Source organism: Sander lucioperca, chromosome 8 (assembly GCF_008315115.2).
Source record: "Sander lucioperca isolate FBNREF2018 chromosome 8, SLUC_FBN_1.2, whole genome shotgun sequence".
Classification (NCBI taxonomy): domain Eukaryota; kingdom Metazoa; phylum Chordata; class Actinopteri; order Perciformes; family Percidae; genus Sander; species Sander lucioperca.
In genome coordinates this window covers 12,689,782-12,717,141 of record NC_050180.1, presented here as the reverse complement: position 1 = coordinate 12,717,141, position 27,360 = coordinate 12,689,782, and the positions used below count along the sequence as shown (strand labels likewise).

Genomic DNA, 27,360 nt, shown 5'->3' with positions numbered 1-27,360 from the left:
ACTCTGCAACACGTTTTTCAAAGAATCAGCAGTATGGTTTTACGTTGAAAGTCATAAGCGGAAGTGCAATATTCCGTTGAGTCTGTGTTGACGGATGGTGACCAGAGGCGAGGCCAGTCTCCGCCATTCTACTGTCTGTGTGAAAACCACCTAACGTTACATCCCAGACTGTAGGCTACAACATCTGGACATCTGCAACTGAAGTCAGAAAACACTAGTCTGGTCCGGGAGAGAGCGGAGTGATGCTCGGCATTACTGAAATGACAAACGGGTAAGTGGGGAGTTTAAAAGGGTTTTCCTGAAAGAGACATTTGTTTGTGTTAAATTGGGAAGTTAACAGTTTCTCGCTGGATGAAAAAAGACACAGCCCCGGTGGTATGTTCCATTCTCTCATGGGCTAGAACAACTGTAATATATTCACGACAAACCATTTCAAAACCTTCCAGGTTAATGTTGCCTTTCATGTCCGAAAAATGAGCTTATGTGTATCGGAGAAAATGGCTTTTATCACGTTGGCTACACACTGACTATGTGGAGCTAGCTAATGTAGCTTAGTTACTTTAATGTTGTACAGCTACTATATAGCTGCAATCTCAACTTGGTCACTTTTCAAACTGCTCACTAGCGCCCTCCGCCGTGTTGTTATTGATAGGAGCTTTTAGCTGGCATACTTCTGTATTTCCAGAGGTCAGCATTTTTTTCGAAATAGTATGTTTGTGTTGTTTATCAGATGTTAGTAGTGTTCTTTCTGACACATGTAAAAAGTATTTTATGATCTTGGCCAAATTCTCTCTCTCTCTCTCTCTCCATATGAAATCTAATTGTGTAAACCAGATTTCTTTTGATCCTTTCACCTGAGAAAGTTTCCTATTTACATGGCATATTATCAGTCGTTTTTCCTAAATTTATTAATAGTCAAATGAATTATCCAAGAAGCAACAGAGACTCTATGTAATTCCTTTATGAGAAAGTATCATCCCTTTTGAGATCTTTTAATCCTATAATAGACTTGAAATCTAAACCTCATATTCAGTCTGTAGTTGTTTCTTGATACTCCTTTTGTTCTTATTTTCATATTTGTGTGAGTTGCTGCTCCTGGTAGGAAGGAAAACATTATTTAGCTTAATGATCAGACTGAATTCCCACTGCTCTCGCCTTCATTTATTTGTCTCGCTGAACAATCCGGAGATGTCATGTCAGTCAAACAAAAAATGGTCCATGCAAGTGTAGAGAACAAAGTCTCACATTCTCCTCTGATAAAATAATGGAATAAAATGAAATGGCGTAACTTAGTAAGACCTTCGCAAATATAGTAAACTCAGCATTATGTGTTAGGTAGATGTGATGGATGTGCAAACTGTCTAATGAAATGACATTCTTAGTTAAGCCTTGAAAGTTGGTATTGGTAATATTTTTCAAGTAACAGATTGTTAATAAATCCACATATATTCCAACATTATCTGTCGCTTATATTGGATGATAATGATAGTAAATCTGCACTTATTGCACACTTTTAATAATAAAAAGCCCAAATAGCTTGAAAAGCAACCTATACTCAAACATTTGACAGGAGTGATGCAAGAAGAAGTTACAAGAAATACATTTTAAAGAAGGAAAGAGGATGTTTCTCCATTTTCTGCAGATCGACCTCCCTGCTCAGGAATGTCCACATAAACTCACTGGACAGTAGTTATTGCTTTCTGAACCACTTCCTGACCATCCATTCCCTGGGGACTGCTATTCAGGGCCATATTTTTTCCACTAGTGTGAATGCTACTGTGTGCACTGCCAAGTTAATTATGGCCTGGGATGAATCTGGCTTTTATAAAGCACTCTGGACACTAAAAGCTGTAAGAGGGCAAGTCTTTTAAAGGCTTACGGATTGCTGCATTCCCAACGCATTACATTTTGAAATGATCCCATGCTGTGTTGATACAACTAGAGCTTAGAAGAATGTCCCAGTCTCTCCAGTGTCGACTTGTCCTTGTTTGGAAGAGATCGGTGAAGTTGTGTGATGTAGGATTTAGACTGTGTGTGTGTACTAACTTGCTTGTAGGTTGCATTCATTGTGAGGCAGACTCAGGAAGTCGTATGTTTGTAGCAATAGTAGATTTATGCATCATTTGCTTACATAGCTGAACTGCTGTGACAAAATGCTTTTTGAGTGGTATAATTGTTGCCTTCATTAAAACTAGACTTTAGATTCTAAAGGTTGGTGTGTGTGATGGCTATAAGAAATACTGACGACCGACGCAGAAGGAAGTATGTCACAACAGGCTTTGCAATGGTTGCTGTAGTTCCTCCATGGTGTGTTTTTAAAGAGACCTTAAAATACTGTACGTCACACTATGTTTAGTCCCACTTCAAAACACCTCAATTTGTTTTCTTCCATATGAACGACCAGAAAAATGTCATAAATTACTCAGCGACTTTTGCAGATTGCTGTGTCAGGAATCTGCAAAAGTTGCTGCATCCTTCCAGTTAACAGGTGAGTTATATATGCATGTTGGTAAGCCTGAAATTAATGAAAAACACAGAAAATTTACTACTATCTGACTACCAGCAACTTGAATCTGTTATCAGGCCGTCATGTCCGTTTAATAATATAAAATATGCACAATTCTTTTTATACGGCAGATATTTTGCACTCCTTTAGTCATATGTTGATGCTGGTTTTGCACACAATCCCCTCTTTCCTGACAATACATTCTGTATTTCAATGTTTAAGTGTGGTATGAAGTTTTAGGTATTTTTAGATTGTGTTACATATTTCAAGGCACACCCATGATGATTATGATGGCTCACCCACACACCCAGTATAATGTGCCAGCGGCAGTCAGTGTGGTCACTGGGTTTGGCCTTTCACCTCCTCAATAGACAGACTGATCTCATGAAGTGGCGTATGTATGACACACCAATTGCCGTTATTGGCGTGTTATCAAGACGCACACTCGCTTTTCAGCGTGTTTATCAACGCCGTTTGGTCTTCATTGACTTACATTACCTTGCGTATGCGTGTGAATTTACACCGTAGCGAGTAGTATGAAAGGGCGAAAATCCGCGTAGGGAGGATGGGTAAAACACAGGACTTTCACCCAGGAGAGTGGGGATCGCGTCCCGCATGTGATGTTTCCTTCATTTTCCACGTGTTGTTTCCTTACCACGTTTTTCTTTTCCTAAACCCAACCCAGTTCTCCTTTTCGTAAAACCAACCCAGTTTTTTTTTTTCCTAAACCCAATCCAGTTCTTCTTTTCCAAATCCCAACCGGTTTTTCTTTTCCCCCACGTGTGACGTTAAAACTAACTGTAGCCTCGCGATAACATGTAGCCTCGCGATAACACGCCACGTGGCTTTAGAAAGTGGCTTGTATGTTTACACTGATACAGTCGGCTGTATACAGCATAGATATACACGCGGATAGCTCAAAATGCCTAGAGATAACACGCCACTTGGCTTTAGGAATGTGGCGTGTATGTTTACGCGAAGTCATGATATCACGTTGCAATGGAAGCTGGAGAGGCACACTTAACATGGCAGGTCTATGAGAACTACTTGATTATCCATTCACTCTGGTCATTGTAGGCTCCTCGCACCTACTCACACCTCCTCGGTCATTCCTCCTCTTCTTGGGCACCTTTCTTTTATCTGCCTGAACGTCCCTCCTCTTCCTCCTCCTCACACCCCACCTCCATCCTGACGGACAGTCTGGGAGGCCTAAACCGCACAGGGCTGGACTTTACATCCACCCGTCTACCACAAACACATACTGGCACATAGGCACAAGTGGACACAAACATTCACACCCTTCCACCCACACACACACACACACACACACACCACAGCAAGCAGGAAGTGATGTGGCCATGCAGACTGAGATAACTGCAGTAGAAGTGTTTGCAGTGACAGCAGAGTGACTTTAGCAACAACAAAAATATCCCCACTACAGTTTGACACAAAACAATGGTAAGGTGAATTTATGTTATTGTTAGAACTATTTGTAATTGTTGCAGTATCAGCAGTTGGGCACCATTACTTGCTTTTGTTTTCTGTTTATAGAGCTGTGTGCATGGTCTAACACCTCTGTGTACCTGTTGAATATTGTATTGTGTGTTTTGTCTGAGAAAGTTAAGCTATAGGAAGTCAGCTTGATGTCAGTGATGTTTTATTGCATACATCCTGAGTGGGAAATGAACTTTTTCGTCCACCAGCCAAATGGCTAGTGAATGTTCACATTGTAACAGCCACCCAATAGATTACCATAGTTTTTTTTGGCTGGTGAGTGAAGCACATCTACTATTTCACCAGCATTTGGCTGGTAAATGGTGCTAATTTTGTTCCGTGCATACATCTTTGCAAGGTAGGTCAGCGTTTGGACTATTGTGTGAGTGATGCCAAGATTCCTATTCATTTAAATGATTTAAAAATGGTTAATTAAATGTAACACAACTCGAACATGTTAAGAAATAATGTTAATTTTGTTAGTCAGTTTTGAAAACGATAGAAACATTGCTGCTTAGGTTTGCAGTGACGAGGTTAGAGATTACTGTAAACTTATAGATAGAATAGCTGTTGTACTACTGTTGTCCACACAGTGGCAGTACACTCATGTGGCAGAGGGGTTGTGTGTGTGTGTGTGTGTGTGTGTGTGTGTGTGTGTGTGTGTGTGTGTGTGAATGCTTGTGACAAGACCGCTATCTCAGCACATTTATACCAGCACAAAACCTCAATCCAAAACACAGTATTAGCTTTGACATAACACAGAGGTCACAGTGCCGCCATTACTTACATATTCCATACACTTCCACTGTTTAATTCAGAGCAGATGGCATAATGTGTTGTTACTTTTACTAACCATACCAAGATGGTTTAGATTTACATTTTATGACAATCCCAGTTTTTGAATTTTGAGTGAAATGCACATCCCAAATGGACTGAACTGTGAGTGAGTTGATCTCAGATATAAAGCCTCAAGCAGTGATTCATTACGAATGTCCTGACATACTCAGACACGTCAGCCTATGCTACTGTGACCCTGTTGCAGCTGCTCCAGGATGTGAGGCTGATTTTGATGTTCAACATTCACATTCTACGCTTCGACTTGGTGTGTGTGTGTGTGTGTGTGTGTGTGTGTGTGTGTGTGTGTGTGTGTGTGTGTGTGTTCGTGAACCCATGTGGAATGCTGAACAGGTCAAGGCAAGCTGCTGAAGGTGAATCTGCATAGTGTGTGAACTGTTCATACTGTAGGGCATGTATCTGTCTGTACATTTTAAGGAGAGACATAGTTTCTGACAGCAATCAGTCCACCGACAGCCATTTAACGCTAACTTTAACTCCTTTGTAATGACAGGTACAGGTATTGACTGAATGGTATACACAGAGTAAACGCAGAATTACATTGCTAATCAGATTGCATATTCTGTTTTCCAGAGCTGCAGTCAGTGCTCGGTTTACATCTGTTTCTTCTCTGGCTGCTTGTTGACTTTGCTTGTTTGGTTTTACGCCCTTTACTGACCAATCCTGTCCCTGCTTTTGATGACGTCACAGCTTCTTCTTTGTAATTACACATGTCTCAGATCTGCTGTGTTTCGTGTCTGTTGGGGAGGATCCCTTGTTCCCACATAACATTGTGCTGAATTATTCATAGATTGACATTTCCCCCTGATTCTGGTGGGAAGTCATCTTACAGTTTACAATGGAGGAGCTCTAGTCAAATTGAAGAGCCCGTGAGAAACTTGAAAATATTACTCCATAATAGGTGGCATTGTTCCATAGAGTGCAGCTTTACTTGGTCTACGTGTTTCCACCCTTATAAACAAGCTGCTGTTCAGATTATAATGCTGATTGCAGGTTTTTTTGACATTAGTATTGTTCCTTACTGTGTTCAAAACATGCCTGGCCTGGATAAGACAAACCATAGTTTTTATCCAAAGATTGGTGCATCAGGTTATCGTGTGCTTGATATCACCAGTTACTTAAAGGGTTTCTTTGAGGCGGAACTTTCACACAGTATTTAAAATAAGTTTAAAAAAAATGTCATGCTCCTGTTCCTAAATGAATATGATGCTACGTTGAATAATGATTTTATCTGCCAGTATTGGCTTATTGCACACACACATTGTGTAATATTGTGTCAATGTATGTGTTACTACATACGTAAAAAGGAAACTGCAGTACATCAATATTTTTAACTCATGTCTTTTCTTAATCTGTGTTAAATACATTTTAAAATTTGTATAATTTTCAGTGAGTTTTACTGGTTATTGTATACCATTATCTTGTACATATTAACTGTTTCTGTAATTATTAATCATAAGGTTTATTGTTTAACTTTAATACATGTATAGCCTACCTTAGTACATATATATGTAATGACCAAACATGTGGGATCCTTGCCAAAAATGTGATGTATCAATTATAGTGTTGGCTGATTTTTAGATATTTTCTTTACTCTAAAGTAGATATTGGTTTTGCCCACAAACAAAAAGTACGAGTCGAGCTCTATTGCTGATCTGAAATGACATTGTTAGGATCCATCTCTGTATTCCACATGAATATATGTGTGTGGGAAGTAGCCTTTCTTTTTCCCTTCTGTTGTTTGTGCTCTCGTCTATCTCAGGCTTTCCTTTTTGAATCGAGGAATGAGCCAGAGAGAAGTAGGAGGTAAATAGAGACAGTGGGGGTAAAGGCCATAGAGGGCAATGTCTGTCTCTCTTCTTTTGCGACTCTTTCTCCTTTTCTCTGAGGCATTCTCCCGCTACCTGCTCCAGGAAGGGGGGGGGGAGGAGCAAGAAGTATTTGATAGGTGTGCAGCCTGTGAAACCACACCTCTGTATATGTCATCCCTCAAGGCTGTGAGCCCTGGAGGTGTGAGAGGGAGAACGAGCGTAGCAACAAGACTTCATCTTCTTTTTTGGATCGAGCACTGACACACTTTGGAGTATTACTGTGGACTGCGTGTTTTCAGCAGACAAAGGGGTAGGAAGGAAGGAAGGGAGGGAGAGAGGCCAAAGGGGAGATGAACTCTTTGAGGCTGAAAGAGTTGTCAAACTCAGACTTGTACAGACGAAGACAGGAGAGACCAGACAGCTATGGGAGTGTGGCTAGGGACAGCCTCAGGTGAGTCTACCTCTGCGAAGCTTTTAGTCTTCTGTCAAATTATTGATGAGTCTGCATTTGAGAGATTCAACTCTATCATGACCGCTATTTGTGCTGGTGTTTTACTCACATTATATTAATTGTTTGGTCACAGATCCTTCCTTCTCAATTTGTACCAGACAGTGTACACTTTTTAACAAAAAATTCTAGGATACAGACACACTAGTGTTGCACAAAATCAGCCTGCACAAATAGTTTAAATGGCTCCAGATAGAAACTATGTAAAGTACCACTTAAGAATAAAGAAATTAAGTATTACACCAGGCTCGTAAAACTTTCCAATTTTTTTGTATTGCCTGTCAGAATGTCCAGCATTCCCATTGGCTGTCTAAGAATCAGCGGTCAGTTTTTATTTGGTCCGTCTTAAAATGCCGTGTGTAAACTTATGCTTCTGATGACCTTTTAATATCAGCTCATGGCCCAGCAGTCGCTTTTTCTGATGCTCATAGTAAGGTTACTTTTCCTGTGTCACACTTCTGTGGTCCATCATTAGCTGGTTTTGATCTACACTGTCTTGCATAATGTAGTGAATCAGAGAGGGTGTGCTTTCTACAAAAACCGTGTCACTACCAAAGAACCTTTGAACAAAACTCCTTTCCTGTGTGTCCCGTGTATTGACAAGGATAGATAAGGTAAGATGTGGTGGAGTATTTTATCAATAAATACTGCAGCTGATGGCTGTATTCCGCCGAGTTGTGTGACCAGCAGCGATAGACAGTGTACATGTGCAGTCTTTTGCAATATTGGTTTCACAATACAATAACATCAGTTTTGGATGGTCTTTTTTAATGTCTTTCACAACCACCTCTCTGTCTCTACCATTGTCAGTCTTTCTCTTGTGTGTGTGTGTGTGTGTGTGTGTGTGTGTGTGTGTGTGTGTGTAGTGACACGCACTATGTGTGTGTGTGTGTGTGAGATCCTGAAGTGATTAGAGGAATGTAGTAATGTGAGGAATGTGGACCGAAAGAGGGAGCTCTGTCTTTGGAGGTGTCCCCAGTCAAACCACAAACACATTTACTTTCTGGCTTTGTAGCCTCCCTCCTTCTCATGCAGTGCAAAGATCATGTGGTGTCAGATGGGTTCTTATATTTTGTTTTCACACAGCAATGAGCGTAAAACTTTTGGAGAGGAGATAAGCAGCAGGGTGTTTGTTGAGCAAGCAAAGCAAGTTTGTGAAATGGACCATCACACACTTCTTGTTTGAAAGTTACCGCTTGTCTGCAAACCAAGCATTTCTAATTTCTTTCTACAGTAAGACTACGTAAAATCACAGTTAGAGCAGAAAAAAGCATGCGACAGAGGGACAAAACAGTAACGCGGTGAAAAAAAGCTTTAAGAGAGTCAGAATCAGGTCAGGAAACCCCGCCAGTGGTGGTCAAAAAGATAATGTACTTTTATTAATTTTGACAAAAACCTCCTTGTAGCAAAACAAGAATCCCATTCTGTTTTTGTTTTTGTTTTGTTTCAGATTTAAACATGATGATGACAGTCCCAAGTATATTCTTTGCAAGAAATGTTTTGCTATCTAAAACCAGCACAGGACAACATCACAAAGTCTAACCACCTGAAAAGTCAGTGCAAAATGCAGTAGTGATAAAGTTATTAAAGCCAAGAAAACTAGCAGGACACTCCTGCAAGGAGCCTTATACAGTCCATTGCCCTATCTTTGCCAAGTGTTTTATCTAAACATTTTATTCACAATTGTGCAGCCTTAACATGTTAACTAGGTTTAACTGTTGCTTACCATGAAAACAACTATGTGGTATGAAATAAATACAGAACTAGGTTCAAAAACCATCTGCTTTCTTCCACATTTACAAGCACCATCATAAGACACAGTGATAGAAAATTATATATATATATATATATATATATATATATATATTTGTATCGTTATACAATATAGTATATGGTCAATGTGAAAGTAAACCTAATCATGTCCACATGTCCTTCATTTACAAAATGTGGCACAATAAATAGTTACTAGTTACTTTTGAAAGTACATCTAGCGTGTTATGTCATCCTTTGGGCTGTCTGTGCTCCAGGCTGTCCTGTAGAGTTGACTGGAACTCCCCCTTGTTAGTGCAGGTCAAAATGGGTGTCGGGAACAAAATGTGCAAAACAAAGGAAATGTGTGTCATGAATTATGTTTGCACAGTCACTGATTAAGTGTGTGTGTGTGTGTGTGTGTGTGTGTGTGTGTTCTTGTTTAACTATATTTGTGGGGTCCAAATACCAGGAGTCCAGTATACTAGTTGTGGGGCCAAAATGCTGGACCCCACAACTTTAAAGGGCTGTTTGAGGGTTAAGACTTGGTTTTCATATTAGGGATAGAATTAGGTTATGGTTAGGGTGAGGGTAAGGGTTACGGTCAGGCATTTAGTTGTGATGATTAAGGTTAGGGTACGGGGCTAGGGAATGCATTATGTCAGTGACGGGTACCCAAAAAGATAGTGCCACAAACCTGTGTGTCTGTGTGTGTGTGTGTGTGTGTGTGTGTGTGTGTGTGTGTGTACTTGTGCTTTGCCAGATGTAAAATGATTTTGCCAAAGCAGCCCTTGGGTCTCTGTTGCCATGGTTGCTGTTGACACAGTCTTGTGAGGGGAGTGTGGGTGTGTGAACAGGGTGTGTGTTTGTTTTGTTTCTTTGGCCTGAATCTGCTCCTCTAACACCGGCTGAGAGTCAACGACTGTTGCTTGGGTCTGGACATTTTCAAATGTAGTCTGCAGACACAGATCCGTTCAGCCAACCTTAAGATACATTTTAAACAGAAATGTTCTGTACTATACATTCATTTTAATTGCAGAATTGTGTTTTAATTCAAGATTATAAATTATATTTTATTTGTATTGGGACATTTTTGCCCACAATAAAAAAACTGGAACATTTTGAGATTGACTCAATTCTGTGCAATGTCTTGAGGCACTGGAGTTATCGGCAGTGAAGTCATCTGCAGCTATGCCAACAATCTCTACAGATAACCTTTTGGTTTCCCTGGCTGACCTATTTGAAAATGTGAAATTGTGTAGATTTTATAGCCTGATCCATCCTTATTAGATAGACACAGTCAAAAATGAATATGAACAAAACAAATAGTTGATAGGGCTGGGTACCGAACTTCGATACATTTTAGGCAAGTATCGTGTATCAAAAAATGCCTCGTCATTCAATACCACATTTTAATACCTAAGGAGTAAATCTCATCAGCGTCAGTGAGCCAATAAGTATGCAACATGCTTCTACCAAGACAGAATAATGCTGGTAATTGGCTGTCTATCATTACACGTCGAGGAGGCATGCAGAAAATGTCTTTACCACCATGATGTCTGTAGAGGTCAGTTCATTGGAACAGTTTATTTCCTACCTCATTGTCTAAGTGACCTGACCTGTGAATGTAATTACCCCATAAGGAAGTCTCAAAATCCTATCTTGCAGAGGGAACACACCAGAGACACTTTGTCGACTGCTGACAGTTGCTGTAGCCATTTTTAAGCTCAGGTTGAAATTCATATCGGCACTCACATTCTCTCTCTCTCTCTCTCTCTCTCTCTCTCTCTCTCTCTCTCTCTCTCTCTCTCTCTCTCTCGGCCATTGAAAACCTTTGCAATTTTGTGTCTAGGATGACTCAGGAACGACAGAAAGACTAGCATGTTTTTCTAGTCTATCGTGACAATGTCTACAATATTCAGCACAGTGGTCGGGTTAGCTCAGTTGGTAGAGCAGGTGCACATATATAGAGGTTTACTCCTTGACGCAGCGGCCGCAGATTCCCCCTCTCTCTCTCCCCTTTCATGTCTTCATCTGTCCTGTGAAAATAAAGGCCTAAAAATGCCCTCAAAAAATAATCTTTACAATATTCAGCACACAAGAAAAAGAAATGGAGTTCTCTCTGAAAAACAAGCTTGAACCTGGATTTAGCCGTGGCAGATTCAATCCAATAAAAACATTTTTTTATCATTTTATCTATATTTATTATATATTTTATTATATAATCTAAAGTGATATTCTGCTCTTTTATCTTATTCATCTTCAATTTGAGGTCTGTGAGAGTTGGTGTGACTACACTATGCTAAACTAACTGTCACAATGGAATTCCCTGTTTAAGCAGATGCAAGAGCATGTTTTGTCTTCTTGGCTATTTCATTAGAAGAAACTTTCCAGGTTATGCAACTTTGATTTATTACCCTGCCTCTGGCTGCTATTTATGTGTATGTGTACATCATTGAGCGAGAGAGAAAAGGGAAGAGTGTGCTTGACTTTTTTTGTTTTATCCCTACGGAAATTGTGGTCTAATCCCCTGTTAGTAGTTGTAGTTGGTCATAAAGAACAGTGTGTTGCAGTGCCTCAAGCTGATTATTTTAACTCTACATCTATATTCTTACGCTATTTAGTATACACAAAATAGCCTTAGAATATAGATTTATACATGATATTAAATGCTTTAATTCAGTGCTAAATTTTAGGTTCTCAACTCTTATTTTAGGGTGGAACACCCTGCGCCATGGCAATGACTGTAATCTGGAGGAAAGATTACGTGCATTTCCTGTAAAGCTCCCACCCTCTGTACATTGTATCCCAGTCACTCAACACTGGTTCCCAGAAGAGATTCCCAACCTTGCCCCAGCTAAGGACAGGAGACTTTTCTGCAGTCACTGTTCTGTTTTGGAAAGGCTCTTAAAGCTTTAGATGGTGCCTGGTGAAATGTTTGGCTCATTATGTCATTCATTTCTGAAACCAGACTGTCCCTTGATAGACTGAATAGTTTAAAAATGGTTGAAAAGTGAGGGTGTTTCTGAGTGGCAGGAGCCTTTCATATTGTCACGCTAGAGTATTTAGAGAGCATTCTTGAAAAGAATACCAAAAATGCTAAGATGATGCATTTTAGAAACTAAAATGTGATTGGATGACTTGGAATGTTATATGAAATTTGGCAGCCCCTTTCAGAGGAGGTAGAGGTGGCTCCTTCCTACTATGTATACAAACGCTCTCTCACACACACATAGCAGCTGCCAGCACCTAGTTTGGGCTTGGTGGCCCCACTAGGTGTCTATTTGTAGAATTATGGAGTAATGTAGAAGACGGTTATACTGAAGGACTCAGAGGCATGTTTCAGCTGGACACACACACATACCGTACACACATGCATGCAGGTCTACTTTATAGACTTATAGACCCTTAGTTTTGCAGGATAAACGCTGCAGCTGCTCTCCAATGGAGTGTGGAACATGTTTGTCTCACTAGAGTGTATTTCCAGATCTGGCTTTATGTTATTTTGATGATTTGGGAAGTGGTCATTAATTTGAGATGCCAGTTAAGTTTAACCACATACAGAGCTACCACTTACCCAGAGGAGACACAGATTTGTGGGTTTAAAGGAATGCCTACAGACCAATATGGGATTTCTGAGGACGATTAACATATTTTATAATTATAGCTTAGCTCTAGATAGCTTGAGATAGATGTTCTAAACTGATATTCAAGCCGTACTGTTGACTCACTTGGAGAAAACACAAACCATGATTCCAGTATGTCCGGAGTTTTATTTCTGTCAGGGAAAAATAAGCAGTCCATAAACAATCCCATCATGGATTGGAAATTTGGAAATGGTGAATGTGAATGTGAAAAGACGACATGAATGCAACTGAAATCAGTAGTGTTTATGGACTGCATTAAATCAGTTCAGATTCAGATCACAAACAGTGTAGCATTTATCTGTTACACTATAAATATAAATAATTCAACGAACCTACATTGCATCATATCAGGAGGGTGACACTGATAAGACAATATCTGGCTCCAATTTCAGCCCCTGTATTTTGCGTACTGCTGCTTGACTTCAGGCTCCATTGTTTTTATACGATGACTAAAATAAACAGTGACTTGTTGTTAGCTTCTCCGCTTTCTTGTGCCACATATCCACTTTGCGCAATGCTTGGAGATGGAGCCACGTTGTTACATATCCCAGAAAGCGGAGATTTCCAGCTGTTTAACACACACACACACACACACACACACACACACACACACACACACACACACACACACACAGAGACAGACAGACAGACAGCTTGGATAGATATTACTCATAAAGTGTCAGATATCAGGGATGCAAAACATTTAAAAAAATAAATAAAAAATACAACTATGGCTTGTGAGTGTGATGGCACAGTGACCTCTGTCTGGACATGCGTCAGGGTTGGCTCTTTAGTTTCAGTAACCTGCCCAAGAATAGACCGCGAGTGTGACAGGAGGGGAGACTGAGTGTGTGAGAGAAAAAAGAGAAAGAGTTGATGTGGGAATGAGAGAAAGAGGGAGGGAGGAAGAGAGAGCAAGAGTACTCCCAGCGCAGTCTGATCAGTGTTTCGGTGTCCTTGCTATGTGGATTACTGCTCCCACTGTTTACTAGATTGCCATTCCCATAACCGTAAACTTACTTTGAACAAGCACACAGGATTTCTATTGGAGTGTTTTGGTTTTTGACCGCAGTGACTTTAACACAGGTGTTAGGTGGACTTGTGCAGTTCATTTTGGACTGTACATGAGAATGGAGCTGAACGGTCGTGTTCTGCCACCGTCAATACCTGAAGATGGAGAAGCCCCGGACCATGTTTCTCATGGAGAGATAAATGGTTACCACCAGAGGCTTCAGGGCGGTGAAGGGGGAGAGGCTGAAGTCCCGGTGTCCAAGTCCCAGAGACGAAAGAGTGATGTCAAAGTCTATAAGGAGTTTTGTGATTTTTATGCTCGCTTGTAAGTACACAGTTTCGAAGACAAGGGTTAAAATACTACTACTAGTGTGATGTGAAAAGATGTTACTCAGCAGCCAGTAAAACTTGCAGTGAAACCTGCTTCATCCTCTTTGAAGAAGCTGCTGGCCCACCAAAACGTCTTATGTTAGTATGGCTTTACATGATAGTCATTTGGCTGTTTCATTCTCAGGGACACCCCTCCACTCACAAATTGTCATTACCTGTAGTAACTTTAGTATCTTTGAGCGAGTATCACAGAGCATAGGGAGAGGAGTGATCCATGATTTGTGATTGCTGTGATTGGTGGATGATTTGCCACATCACTAAATTACTGTCACAGATGAAGCATTTTGGTAACTGACAAGCCAGTTAAACTGATGACTGGTATGAGGTAGTGGATGTGTGCCTTAGGTGCCTTGGGAATAGCTCTGAGCGCTACAGGAGTGAGCACACAGGAAGGGCTATTTTTGTGCCAAGTTGTTATGCAAAGTAGAATATGCCAACTGGCATTTCAAGCATGTGTGCATGAGGGGCAGGAAGGCTAAATATACACTATTTTTCTGACTGATCTGGCCTCATCGTAGGCTGTAGGAAAACATGGACGTAGGGTCACCCACAGTTCTGTGAAGGGACATTTTGAAGCCTGGCGTTTTCTTTCTCAGTGTTGGAGACAAACAAATCCAATTCTGGTCGGAGGTGTGCAAGCTCAGGTGGCACTCGGCAGATAACTGAGAGTCCTGTCAGTCCTGGAGACATTAAAGCCCCTATGGGTGGTATTTTAGATGTCTGACTTGAAGTGACTCCTAGTGGTATTACATAACAACTAAGATAACTAAGATTTGGTCTTTGGTAGGTGTTAATATTGTATAACCTGGTTCGTGTCTGCCAATATGATGTGAATGCACGTGGCTGTACACAAACTGGGGACTGGGAAAACGCAAATGTACAATGAAAACAACACACAGTACGAACTTTAGACATCGACTGAGCTTTGAATATTCAGCAATAACTGGATCTTAGTTTTCCATAATATTGTCATAAGATCTGGAAGTAATGATAGATTATTTTACTTCGATTATAGTCTCATAGTGATTGCAGATGTGTACAGAGCGCTGAGAACAGAGGAGAAAGTAGAGGAGATGCATAAGAAAGGCATCTGAAGACACATGGAGACCAGAGGAGGGAGGGTGGAGGGAACAGAAGGTATTCATAACAGAAGTGATGGTCTGCATCCTTTCCCTTAGCTGACAACCAGCCTCCATTTATAGTCATAGATCAGCATGGTGGAGTTAACAAGGTGGAGGGGGAGTCGTATGGATTTTTTTAAAGAAACCTGCTCCCAACCTTCTTATGTCCGTCTCATATAAAATACCTGTTTTTGCCACGCACTTTTTCTTATGTTAAATAAAAAAAAATTTAAAAGAAATATATATATATATATATATATATATATATATATATATATATATATATATATATATATATATATATATATATATATATACATACACTAAATGGTCTTAGTTAGACATCTCACAAACCCTGAACACTCAAAGGTAGGTGCAGAATAAAATTTTCCACCGATTTTGGTCCACCATAAAGGTGCAAAGTAGTTTTGTGAGTAGTTTAAGGTACAAATGTGTACCTGTACAAAGTTTTGTTTTACAGCTTACAACTAAAAGTACTGTTACTTACGTCAGTGAAGTTAGCACTCTCTCTTGTGAGCCTGTATGGTGCAGGGGGACAAAGCACTTTGCCACCGCTGTCAGATTCATGGTTGGTGCTTGGCAGTGTTTTGGCTTGAACACATGGAGCACGATTGGGATTTAGTGGGAAGCTGATGAGGGATCATGTCTGTCTTGCAAAGCTAACGACTCCCTCAGACTGATTAGTCTGTCTACGCTGAGTTTAAATAAGAAAACCTATTTTATTGTAGTATAACTGCTTCTAGGCTTGTCTCTCACTCACACAGGGTGCTACAGGCAGATAGGAGGGTGGAAATGCCTAAAGGATGTGTCACTTCCTTCCAAAAATGCTTTGGATAGGGCAGGGCTGTCTGCGTGTGTGATATCAGGCCAGACAGGGTATATAGAACAATATGTATTTGATAAGTTTGTGGACCCAGATGGAGGCTGGGCTTATTCCTACATCTTGTTTTAATGTAGTCAGCGCAAATAAAAAGGGTATGACAGTAACCCTTTTTTTGTAGTGGTGATGCAGATTCTGAAAGACATTTGGTAGAACTGAGTTGTGCATTGTTAAAATGATGAGCTGTTTAGACATATAGTCCAAAAAAGTATTGATGAGCAATGTGTCTGGGAGTTTTTTGGAAGTCTTGTTAATTCCCAAATTGATCTAACTTAGTTACTATGAACAGATGGCATCACTCCATAAAAATCTTGCACAGTCTTTTGTGTGTGTGTGTGTGTGTGTGTGTGTGTGTGTGTGTGTGTGTGTGTGTGTGTGTGTGTGTGTGTGTGTGTGTGTGTTGCCTGGATACACGTTGGCATTCTGACCTTTCCAACAAAGCAGAGAAGCCAGGATGGGCCCACCATTCTCTCTTCTTTTTTTTCTTTTCTCTTTCAACACCTCTGTCTGCAACATGTCCCCATTTACACACAGTTCGATTCAGGTATTAAGCAGTGTTGTTATTGTGTGCATCATCATTGGTAACTTTGCTGTTGATTTATTAGTATGTTGCAGTTTTGTACAATGTTTGCTTATGCTTGGTTCAGAAAAGTTTGATCATATTGTTTTTATCTCTATTATGATAGGATCATAATCAGTTTAGTTCCAGGTTCAGCCTAAGTATAAATCTGTAAAGGGTTGGGTGATATGACGATATATACCATAAGATGATATAGAATTGTCCAATTGTAAGATTACTTTGGGCCAATCAGATACATACTGGACCAATCAGCCAGCTGTAAGCTGTGTTAAAGTGATAGCGTGACTTCCTGTCTCTCAAATGTCCAAACCTGGTCAACAACTATAAACACTAGTTGTTGGATTTTAAATGTAAACTGATGTACCATTCAGCAACTGCATGGCACATTTCCTATCATAGATTTATTCAGTTTGCAGGATAGTATAGGTTTCCAGATCAGAAGATAACCATGGTTTCCAGTTTAAAAATCAGAAGCAAACATGAGCAGTGAGTGGTGTGTTTATCAGGTGCATGAAGGGTTCTTGTTGTGTAAGTGAAGGATAATAATGTCAATAATCATTCAATTTTTCTAGTACTAACCACTAACATAAGTTACTAACTATTACATGTTGTTGTTGTTTGTTTATTTTTTTATTTATTATTTTATAACATTACATTATATAGATTGCGTGCTAATGCACTTTTTAACACACTTTTTTAAATTAGTTTAACCCTTAATGGATGGGTTGGCTGTAAAACTGAATTGCACCTTTGGGGATTAATAAAGTTATCTGAATCTGAATCTGAAAACATGTGATGATGAGCAGAAAAAAAGAGCATACATAAAAAGCTTTTTGTGAAGCACTGTGGCAGGTTTTCAAATGTGAACCCATTTGTGCTGCAGGTTCTGGCACCAGTGCCTCCAGTGTGACAGATAATTAGCCTGGGGCCCTTCCCTGTTGATATATTACAATCGTTGAAACTATTCTGATTGTTTAATCAAAGGGCAGGGCTGGCTTTATGTGTCACACCAGGTTTGTTCTGACATCGGACTATGTCAGACTAGTTCTTTGACAGTTTGTTGCAAGATATTGACCCATATCTGTGCATGTACACACATCACTTACAAATACACTGCTGAAACAGTGCAGATGTAAAACTGTAACTTCAGCTTTTCTCTCAAAAGGCAACATGTAGGTTTCCCACCTCAATGATCCCCACGCCCTGATAAGCAGAGCCAAAATAAATCTAGAACCAAGACACTAGTGTGTGTGTGTGTGTGTGTGTGTGTGTGTGTGTGTGTGTGTGTGTGTGTGTGTGTGAGTTTGCAGGCGCCGATAACCTCTTACATCACATTTTCCCCACTCACTTGTCTGTTCTGCTTGTTTTGAGTACATCTTCCAGCTGTTCATGACACGAGAAACGTGGTTATGTTAATTCATTGGTGTTAGGTGTGTCCTGACATGACCCTGGCCCTGGAGTTTATTGATATTCCTAAAGAAACATGACTTACAGAAACAAATTACCAATGTATGAAGAAATTAAAGAAAACAGCTACATTGTGTTTTTAATTAAGTTGAATATATCAAGATGTACTGCACATATAAGATTAAAAAACATAGTATATTAATAAAAAACAAACTACAATATAGCACAATGCCTTCTTATTAACAAACATTAAAATCATAAAACACATGATAATAAAGTTTCGCTGTTTGAGACATTTCAGGTTGACCCGAGGTTTTCCAAGTTGAAAAAAGAAAGAAAATGTAGCGATTAAAAAAACAATGGATACCAGAACCATTAACCAAACTAATAGAAAACAAAATAAGTGTCAAATATACTGTAGTACAAATTCAGTGAATATGTACTATAATACGTATATCATAGCAGTCAAATATAATTCTTCTGGCAAACCTGCTTACAGTAGATTTCATTATATGCTCTGTTGTATTGGTTGCACAATGATTCATTCTGTTCTGTAGATATTGCATTCCCTGTTTCTACTTATTATATCAACAATTGAGATGCCTATGAGGGTTTGGCCTATGTAAGTGTACTCTGATTCTCATTCTGATAATTCTTTTCTCCTCAGCAACATGGCCAATGCTCTGGCCAATGCCATGTGTGAGCGCTGCAAGAGTGGCTTTGCCCCGGCTGAGAAGATAGTGAACAGCAACGGGGAACTTTACCATGAGCAGTGCTTTGTGTGCGCCCAGTGTTTCCAACAGTTCCCAGAGGGACTCTTCTATGAGGTAGCACTTTGTTTCTTACCAATGTCCTTTCAGTGTGCCATTCGTCATCCAATGAAAGATACATAATGCAGTTATTGACAGGTTTAAATACACCTAGAGGGCAATGGATTACAATAAACATTGATGGCATTGCATAGGCATTGCAAATAGTTTGGCCTTTTTTTTGATGAATGAAAAATGGATTAAGATTAGTCTAGACATGCCTAAATACACAGTTAACATTAAAGCATATGTGGACAGAACAATAGGTTCAGGAGATGTTTCGATTTATTGCCTGAACACAGAAGTTTCTAAATGTAACCATAGTTACACTTGTCTTTTCAGTATACATTTTAAGTCGCAGTGATTGGTCAATGACCTGGCTTTCTTTTTCCAGACAGTTAAATCACTGTTTATTGCAAAGGCGTGTAACAGCCTTTTGCACATTCCTTAGACAAAGAATTTAAACACATGGTCCTGTTGAGGTAAATAAAGTTGGGTGAACACACTCCTTAATGCAGCATTGAATTATTGCAAGCCCATTCCAGTAATGCTTACCAGCCTTGACACAAGGCCAGATGTTTCTCTGTCAGGCCCCAGAGAAACCGATGCCACTCTGTTTAGTGAGTTTATCACAGAGAAGGTGTCTCTAATGCACGATCAATATGAAGATCAAAGGCATTGCATAGACCTCTGATTCCCCCTGTAAATAATTCTACCTGTTGCCATTAATAAACAACGGTCAGCTGGATATTACCTGTCCCTCTGTGTTGAGCAGTAGGAGCTTGCTTATGTATTAGGAAACGTTTGAGCTTTTTAGATTTTAAGTGGAAAGAAAAGAAAATACACAGCAAGAGCTATGTACAATCATTTCCACTATGTAAAAATTCAAAAAAGATACACTTGTACAGCATATGTGAATCTATGGTGCACTGATGGCTGTTTGGAATACCACAGTGTTCATCCAATACAGTGTATAGCCATGCTTGCACAGAGTAGTATGTGACTTGGGACATGTGATTTAAATATTTAACCCTCATGTTGTCCTCGGGTCCAATTTGACCCGTTTTCAAAATTTCAAAATCAGAAATATGTTGTTGTTTTTGTATTTAAATAAAGATTACCCAAAAATTTGATGGATTCCATACAATGCTCTTCACACGTACAATTCATGATCACTACTTTTATTGAATGTTGGATGTTTTATTCAAGTTTTAGGAACAATTTAAATGGTTTCAAAACTGTATTCTGACTAACCTTTGACTCTTTGAAGTCTCTGATTATCCATCAACATATGTTTCTCTAATATTAGTCTAAATATTTCATAATTTCTGCTTTTTTAACTAAAAAAATAGGTATAATGTCCTACAAATGAGTATTATTGTCCATGAATTCTAAAAACAAGTGTAAACCTAGTGGTAATAACTTGGTGTTAGTGGTGTTTAGTGGTTGGGTAACAAAAGCATAAAAAACGTAAAGAAAGCGACAAAAACATTGAAAAAAAGCATCAAAAGTGTCGAAGAAAGGGATATAAAAGCGTCAAAAAGGTGTTCATTTTTAGTGCACGGTCGACGGGAAGACAACACAAGGGTTAAGCCCACATCTGCATTTTGTGCACAGAAAAAATAAAATAAAGAAAGATCAACCATTCCTTTCCAAACAATGACTAACAGGTCATCCATCTTTCACGTTTTTACTCCATTAATAGATTTAAGCTTGCTACTCCAAAATGCACTCTATGCTGATAAGTCAAGAAGCAGCTCTCTAAAGAACCATTTAAACAAATTCCCAATTTTTCAAACAGACTGGAGGGCTCATTAGAAATAGTTCCTTGTTATTCCCCCTTTGCTTCCTGCCTGCACGTCATGTCTCCTCCTCTTCTAGTTTATCACCTCATCAACTGTGTCAACAATTCTTTCCAGCCTGTTCCTAGACTGTTTAATGAACTCATTTGATGCGTCAAATATAACAGCTTGAGGGGGGAAGGGATTTGTTCAGGTTGTGAGCTGTATGTAACAAAATAAAAACTGTTAATCTTAAAAAAAAAAAAAAAGAACTCCAACATAGACTTCTCATTGTGTGACAGATAGTTCTGCCTTGAGATTTATTTTGTCATAAGAAAACTTCATACATCGAGTCATATTTCTTGCTGGGTAACAAAAACGTAGTGGTGCTGCCGTTTGTGATCAACATAACATTGTGTTGTATTAGTAAGAATGTTTGAATATATCTGTGTATATAGGGGTTGGGGAAGATGTTTTTTTTTTTTGGATTATACTGTTTAGTAATGTTATTGCTATTATATAATATTAATTCACAGCCGTGTGCTTTAAATAATTGGGTACAAATTGTTTGAATTCTGTTTGACAGTTTGAAGGCAGAAAATACTGTGAACACGACTTCCAGATGCTGTTTGCTCCCTGCTGCCACCAGTGTGGTAAGTACAGGAACTGCAATAACAGAGAATGAATGCCATCCATCCTCTATCTTTACCTGGCCCTACCTGTTCAGGGTCATATTGAGATGGAATTTGGGGTTTACGCCCTTTAAAGTATATCCACGGACAAGTTCTTCATAATCTTTTGCTCTTCTTCAAGGTGAGTTCATCATTGGCCGTGTGATCAAGGCTATGAACAACAGTTGGCATCCAGACTGTTTCTGCTGTGATATCTGCCAGACTGTGCTCGCTGATGTTGGATTTGTTAAGAATGCTGGAAGGTCAGTTCCTCTACAACCAGTTACCATCCTTCAGCTGGTGAAAGTTGTTTAATCATATCAGTTTATGTATACTGCAAAGCAGGATTATGTTTTCTATGATGCTGTTTTATCTGTTACTGATGTTTCTACAACTTCTATACACATATGTCAAGCATTCTCAAGACTTTCTCCTCTTTGGCCTCCCTTTCATTGTCCTGCCAGTATTAAAAGAGAACTACAACACAGCCTTCTGTTCTATACTATATACGTCAGGGTCAGATACTGATCAGGGTTTTTCTTTTTGTCAAGAAAAACTAACTTGAGTTTTTAAAGTTCCCATTTGTTCATGTGATCGCTGCTAATTGTTCCTCCTGTTCATAAAGAGATCCCTTCCCAATGTGATTTCAATGTAAATAGTAGGGGACGAAATCCAAAGTCCTCATTCTGTGTAAAAAAAAAAATACTTTGAAAGTTCAGCTAAAGCTAATATGAGACTCATTTTTCATATGGACATGTGAGTATTGTGTTAAGACTTGAAAAATGTGAATGCTTCCTATAAATTTTGGGGAGGAAATCTGGTTCAAAAGTCTCTGAAATCTTAGACCACGGCTTGCTGGTAAGGACAAAGTGTCTAATCAAGTATCTCTCTGTCTGTCTTTTTTTGTCATTGTCTCCCATCAGGCACCTGTGTCGTCCATGTCATAACAGGGAGAAAGCTCGGGGCCTCGGCAAGTACATCTGTCAGAAGTGTCACGCCATTATTGAGGAGCAGCCTCTCCTGTTCAAGAATGACCCGTACCACCCTGATCACTTCAACTGCAACAACTGCGGGTAACATGCTCACACACACACACACACACACACACACACACACACACACAAACCTGTCCAGCTGTGTCAGTCTCACAAGTCATTCAAGGCATGAAGGTAGTGGGAGGACCATATGCTACAGTAGATGGTGGGTGCAAGCTGCGTCAGGTTGTGAATAGTTCTGAAAATGCCTCAAACTTACCGATAGATGTCGAAGAAAACTTCAGAGATCCAACAAAAAAGGCATAGTGCATAGTTTATCTATGCAGACAAATACTCAGCTCATCACACAGTACTTTTAATCAGCCACAACATGACGGACCAAGACTGCTCTCTGGTGGACAAACTACGTAATTGCAATTAAATGTACATGCACATACTAGGTTGTGTTTTCTTCTTCAAAGAAAGCTACTTCCAACTTCACAATCAGTATTATTTTCTGCGTTTTTGTAAAAATATACCTTGTTGTTTGCATAAAAAAACGTAGAATGTGTTTAAGCGAGTTACTATGGAAAGTGTTTACATGCTATGGTGACAGCAGAGCTGATCTCGTGTTGTTGACCTCTTTCTCTGCAGTAAGGAGCTGACGGCTGATGCCAGGGAGCTGAAGGGGGAGCTCTACTGTCTGCCCTGCCATGACAAGATGGGTGTCCCCATCTGCGGGGCCTGTAGGAGACCCATCGAGGGTCGTGTGGTTAATGCCATGGGCAAGCAGTGGCATGTGGAGGTACGATGTTAAACTTTCGAAAACAACCTCGGTTACATGAAGCTTAGGAGACACTATTTAAATGTCTACACTGGATTCACGGTCACATTCAAGAAGGTGAAGTTGTAATTGTTTTCATTTGTTTGGTGGTTGGGTGTCATATTGGTTTCAGATGTATTTACATGTTGGATGATATAGTGTACATGTTCTGTTTGAAATGATTAGTATACATACTAAGGTTCCAAATATTTACAATATTTATTTTATAGGTTCCCTGCTGAAATGCAATTTACTTACATATTTGAGAAACTGAAAGTAGCTATTCATTCATTCTTGTTCTCTCTTGTTTTTGTTTTTTTATTCATTTCATTCCAATGAGTTCACTTTTTTATATGTGCCATATGTGCGACTCCCAGCTTTATCTCCACAGTTATGTTCAAAGCGCTCTATTCCTCCATTAACTGTCTGTATATATTCTCTGTGGTGTCATTCCACCACCTATCTTCATATGATCTTTTGTCTATTCACATTTTATGGCCATTTTTCCTGTCTTCCCTCCTCCACATGTAGCATCATGTGTGCACTGTGTGTGAGCGCCCATTTCAGGGCCACCCATTTTATGAGCGAGGTGGTCATGCCTATTGTGAAAGACACTTTGACATGGTGAGGGGATTAAGGATCGGCCCGATGTTGATTGCTGCCCCGTGTCTCACATCTTCCTGCCTGGCTAGAATCTCCCAGCCTCCATTCAAGGGTTATACTAATAGTTCACCAATTGGTGTCTGTCTGTCTGTCCATCACTTTGGTCCAGAGCATGATCTACAGGCCAGATTTTCATAAACTTTTGTCGTAAGGCCAGATCCTATTTTCAACTCAGTTACCTAAAATAAATTCCTAACTCTATATTTATACTGCACTATATATATTTTAAATTATTATTATTAATTATTATTATATATGCCCCTTTACTTTCTGTAATACCTTACTATTCATTTCTTACATGTCTGGTTGGAGGATTAGTACAGCCTCTAGAGCCAACCTTCTCTACTCTCTGTATCCTGCTTGGACGCAGTAACAGGACATCTGGACTAAACTGATCTGGTTGTGGTCTGATCAGATAATGTCAGACTGTGCTGCTGCCTGTAACATGGTCTGAATGTGATAACGTACTGACTGACGCTGTGCTAACCATGTGTGCTTGGCCGTGGTTTTGTTTGCAGCATTTTGTGTGTGCTAAGTGTGAGAAACCCTTCCTGGGACACCGTCACTACGAACGCAAGGGCTTGGCCTACTGTGAAACACACTATAACCAGGTAACACTCAACAGTTTTGGGAATATTTATGTTGAGCACACCGATAGAAATTGAAACATGCTGTGCTATGTTTTGCCTGTAATGAAATATCTGTTAATTATTTGTAAGTCATCAGAGCAAGCTCAGTATAAAGAGATGATGGGATGATTAAGGGGGGGGGGGGACTTAATGTAAGGACTTAACCGAGTTTTTTTTTTAACACAGTACTTCTGTTCCAGGGAAGTTTACAAAATGCCTCTGTAGCCTGTGTTTGTTTGCATGTTTTTTTTTTTTTAATACAGCATGTTATACAGTATGAGCCATGATAAAGCGCTGCATTTGTGTTGCAGAATTTCATAACTCATAATATGGGTCACTCTATTGCTCACTCTCTGTCTTCTCTCCCTTCGTCACACTCAGCTGTTTGGAGATGTTTGCTACCACTGCAATCGTGTTATTGAAGGAGATGGTGAGAAAACGTATTTTGATTGGAAAATATATAATGGTTTATGGGTGGAGTGGTCATTTGTCACTCATTGTGCCGCTGCCCTGTTAACATTTTTGTCTACTAGAGCACCTTTTACCTTATACTTCTCTTTTATATGACATTGACTGTATCTTGATGTATTTCTTGCCTCACAATTTGCCTTGAAAACGAGATTCTGGATTTTAGACTAAACCAAATCCATTTAACTTTAGTCATGTGATGGTAATCTGGAACAGTGTCTCATGTGACTGTTTTTTTTCTTCTATTTTTGTCAGTGGTGTCTGCCCTTAACAAGGCTTGGTGTGTCAACTGTTTTGCCTGCTCTACCTGCAACACCAAGCTCACCCTCAAGTAAGTAAATAAAAGAGACACCCTGATGCCATCACTGTGGCAATCAATCCACACATTTTAACCTAGATTGTGTACTCATTTGGTATTAGTTATATTCTCTGAAGACTGACAGAAATTCACATGTGAATTGGCCAAGCTCGCTCTTTGTTTGTCACTTTTCTCTTTTCACAACTACCCTGCATCTAGAACTATTTGCTGCTGTTAACTGTCTTTTATCCAATCCTGTTCATTTCTGACGTTTCACCTTTCTCTTATAATCCTGTGTCTCTGTGGACTTGTTTCTCCACCTCTCCTCCCTTTCATCATCCCTCTTCTTTGTCCTCTTGTGTGCTTCTCTTGCTGCACTTTTCCTTACTCTGCCCTCTCCAACTTTTTTCTCTCCTTCTCATCCTTCTTCTTTCCTCTATTCTTTCCTCCCCACTGTCTTTCTCCTCCTCCTCTCTAACTGCCCTTCCTCATCTTCCCCCCTCTTTCAAACCCCTCACCATCTCCCCCTCCTCCCTGCTCCGTCAGGGATAAGTTTGTGGAGGTGGATCTAAAGCCGGTGTGTAAGCACTGCTACGAACGCCTGCCGGACGACATGAAACGCCGGCTGGCCAAGCGTGAACGTGACTCAAAAGACAAGAAGAAAAAATTGATACCCATGTGTCTGTGATCCACTCTTTGTTCTTTCTCCTCACTTCCACTCTTCTTCCTTTGGTCAGTTTCCATCTTTCTTTCTGTTTCAATTATTTTTTGCTGTTTTTCATACATTCATTTCATAAATATTTCAAACGTGCTCCAAGCCACTTGTTATCCTTTTATATCACTGTTATACTTAGTTCATGTGGCTTTCAAGCCAAATGATGTCATCAGACATTTAGTAGGTGAGTATTCACAGACTGAAAATATGTGCGTGACCTAATACTAGAAATGTGTCTGTACATGGTCACCTCTCAGCCAGAAACACTATTCAGGATTAAGGCTGCTACTCTGGTAACCTCTGCACTGCAAACAGGCAAATCAGATCAGTCACATGGTAAAGGGAATGCGTTGTTTCCTAGGTCTCCCAGACTGTCTGGGCGTAAAGGGTAAAGCCTTAATCACTTCCGGCAGCTTTCTGGCCCCAGCTGTGGTAGTGCAGAGGTCCCACCGGGTTTAACACATGCCCTGCTCCTGCCAGCGATTATCTTCTTTGTTAGTCTGTTAGTGGAATTAAAGGCATTTAATACAGAAAACAACCAAAAAGCACTCATAGAGCACATTGTACCTACTTCATTCAGTTGGTGTTGAAAATGATAAATATCTTAAAATGCCCATCCACAATAATAACTTTTGGCTGCAATTTTGTTAGGTTTTTTCCCTCCATATCAGCTTTTCAATTTATAATTAACTGTTTTGTAAGTATATCAAATTTATGATTTCAAACCAGCAAGTTACTCTGCCATTGTTCATGCTAGTAGACGTAGCATCTAACAACATTGGCTGTAACTCTCTCTTCCACAGGAACAAGTTTGTGGAGTTTGACATGAAGCCAGTGTGTAAGAAGTGCTACGAGAAATTCCCTCTGGAGCTGAAGAAGAGACTGAAGAAGCTGTCTGAAACTGTTGCCCGCAAGTAAACACACACAGCTGGGCAGCTGGAGGGAGGGAGAAACAGATGAGACCCCGAGGTGGCCATGCAAGTCACGTTTCCAGAATTGACGATCGTATAAGACAGCATTTTGTGTGTTTTATTGGTATGTTAAATATAGGTTGGTTATTTCTGCAGAACACTTTTGTTCTTTAAGATACAGAGGATCATTTCATGAGCCTGAAACTGACAGATGGGCCAACACAGGTTGTTGGCCAGTCAGTCAGTCAGTCAGTGGGTTTAACATGAACCTGTCCAGTGCCTTTTGGCTCAAATACTGCACTGTATACTTTTTCACATGCTTGCCTTATTTCACTATATGTATTAAAGTGCTCATATTATGCTTTTTGGCTTTTTCCCTTTCCTTTATTGTGTTATATATATTTTTGTGCACATTATAGGTTTACAAAGTGAAAAAGCCAAAAGTCCAACCCATAGGGACTTACCATCTCCAACAGAAAACACTGTTCACAAACTGCTCCAAACAGCTCTATTGTAGTCCTGCCTTTACTTTCGTGACAAACGTGCTTCACTTTGTAACACACGTTATAATGCTAACCTAGCTGCTAGCATGGCACACCCTCATACTCTGCAACTGACTAGCTTGCAGTGCTTACCTA

At 39.8% G+C, this 27,360-nt stretch overlaps 1 protein-coding gene across 7 annotated transcripts; it reads left to right on the top strand.

Moving 5' to 3' along the window:
• Positions 1–71: 71 nt before the first annotated feature.
• Positions 72–27,095, top strand: lims2 (LIM and senescent cell antigen-like domains 2). 7 transcript variants are annotated; one of them, XM_031281761.2, is made up of 12 exons: positions 13,431–13,549; positions 13,588–13,906; positions 18,648–18,807; positions 21,157–21,223; positions 21,384–21,504; positions 22,165–22,314; positions 22,870–23,020; positions 23,570–23,662; positions 24,712–24,760; positions 25,054–25,129; positions 25,643–25,828; positions 26,615–27,095. In XM_031281761.2, exons 2-11 carry the CDS (start codon positions 13,695–13,697, stop codon positions 25,782–25,784), a joined length of 1,221 nt encoding a protein of 406 aa, XP_031137621.1. In that variant the 5' UTR covers positions 13,431–13,549; positions 13,588–13,694; the 3' UTR covers positions 25,785–25,828; positions 26,615–27,095. The 7 variants fall into 7 exon arrangements, with proteins under 7 accessions (XP_031137624.1, XP_035860472.1, XP_031137623.1 ...); XM_031281760.2 differs by lacking the exon at positions 23,570–23,662 and adding an exon at positions 24,220–24,312 and having other exon boundaries at positions 13,438–13,549; XM_031281764.2 differs by lacking the exons at positions 13,431–13,549; positions 13,588–13,906; positions 23,570–23,662 and adding exons at positions 72–271; positions 24,220–24,312.
• Positions 27,096–27,360: the final 265 nt, after the last annotated feature.

Coding starts and splice junctions, on each gene's coding strand:
- lims2 (XM_031281761.2), top strand. CDS start 13,695: ATGAGAATGGAGCTGAACGGTCGTGTTCTGCCACCGTCAATACCTGAA. Junction 18,808..21,156: donor CAGAGGGACTCTTCTATGAG/GTAGCACTTTGT, acceptor TCTGTTTGACAG/TTTGAAGGCAGAAAATACTG. Junction 24,761..25,053: donor TCGTGTTATTGAAGGAGATG/GTGAGAAAACGT, acceptor TATTTTTGTCAG/TGGTGTCTGCCCTTAACAAG.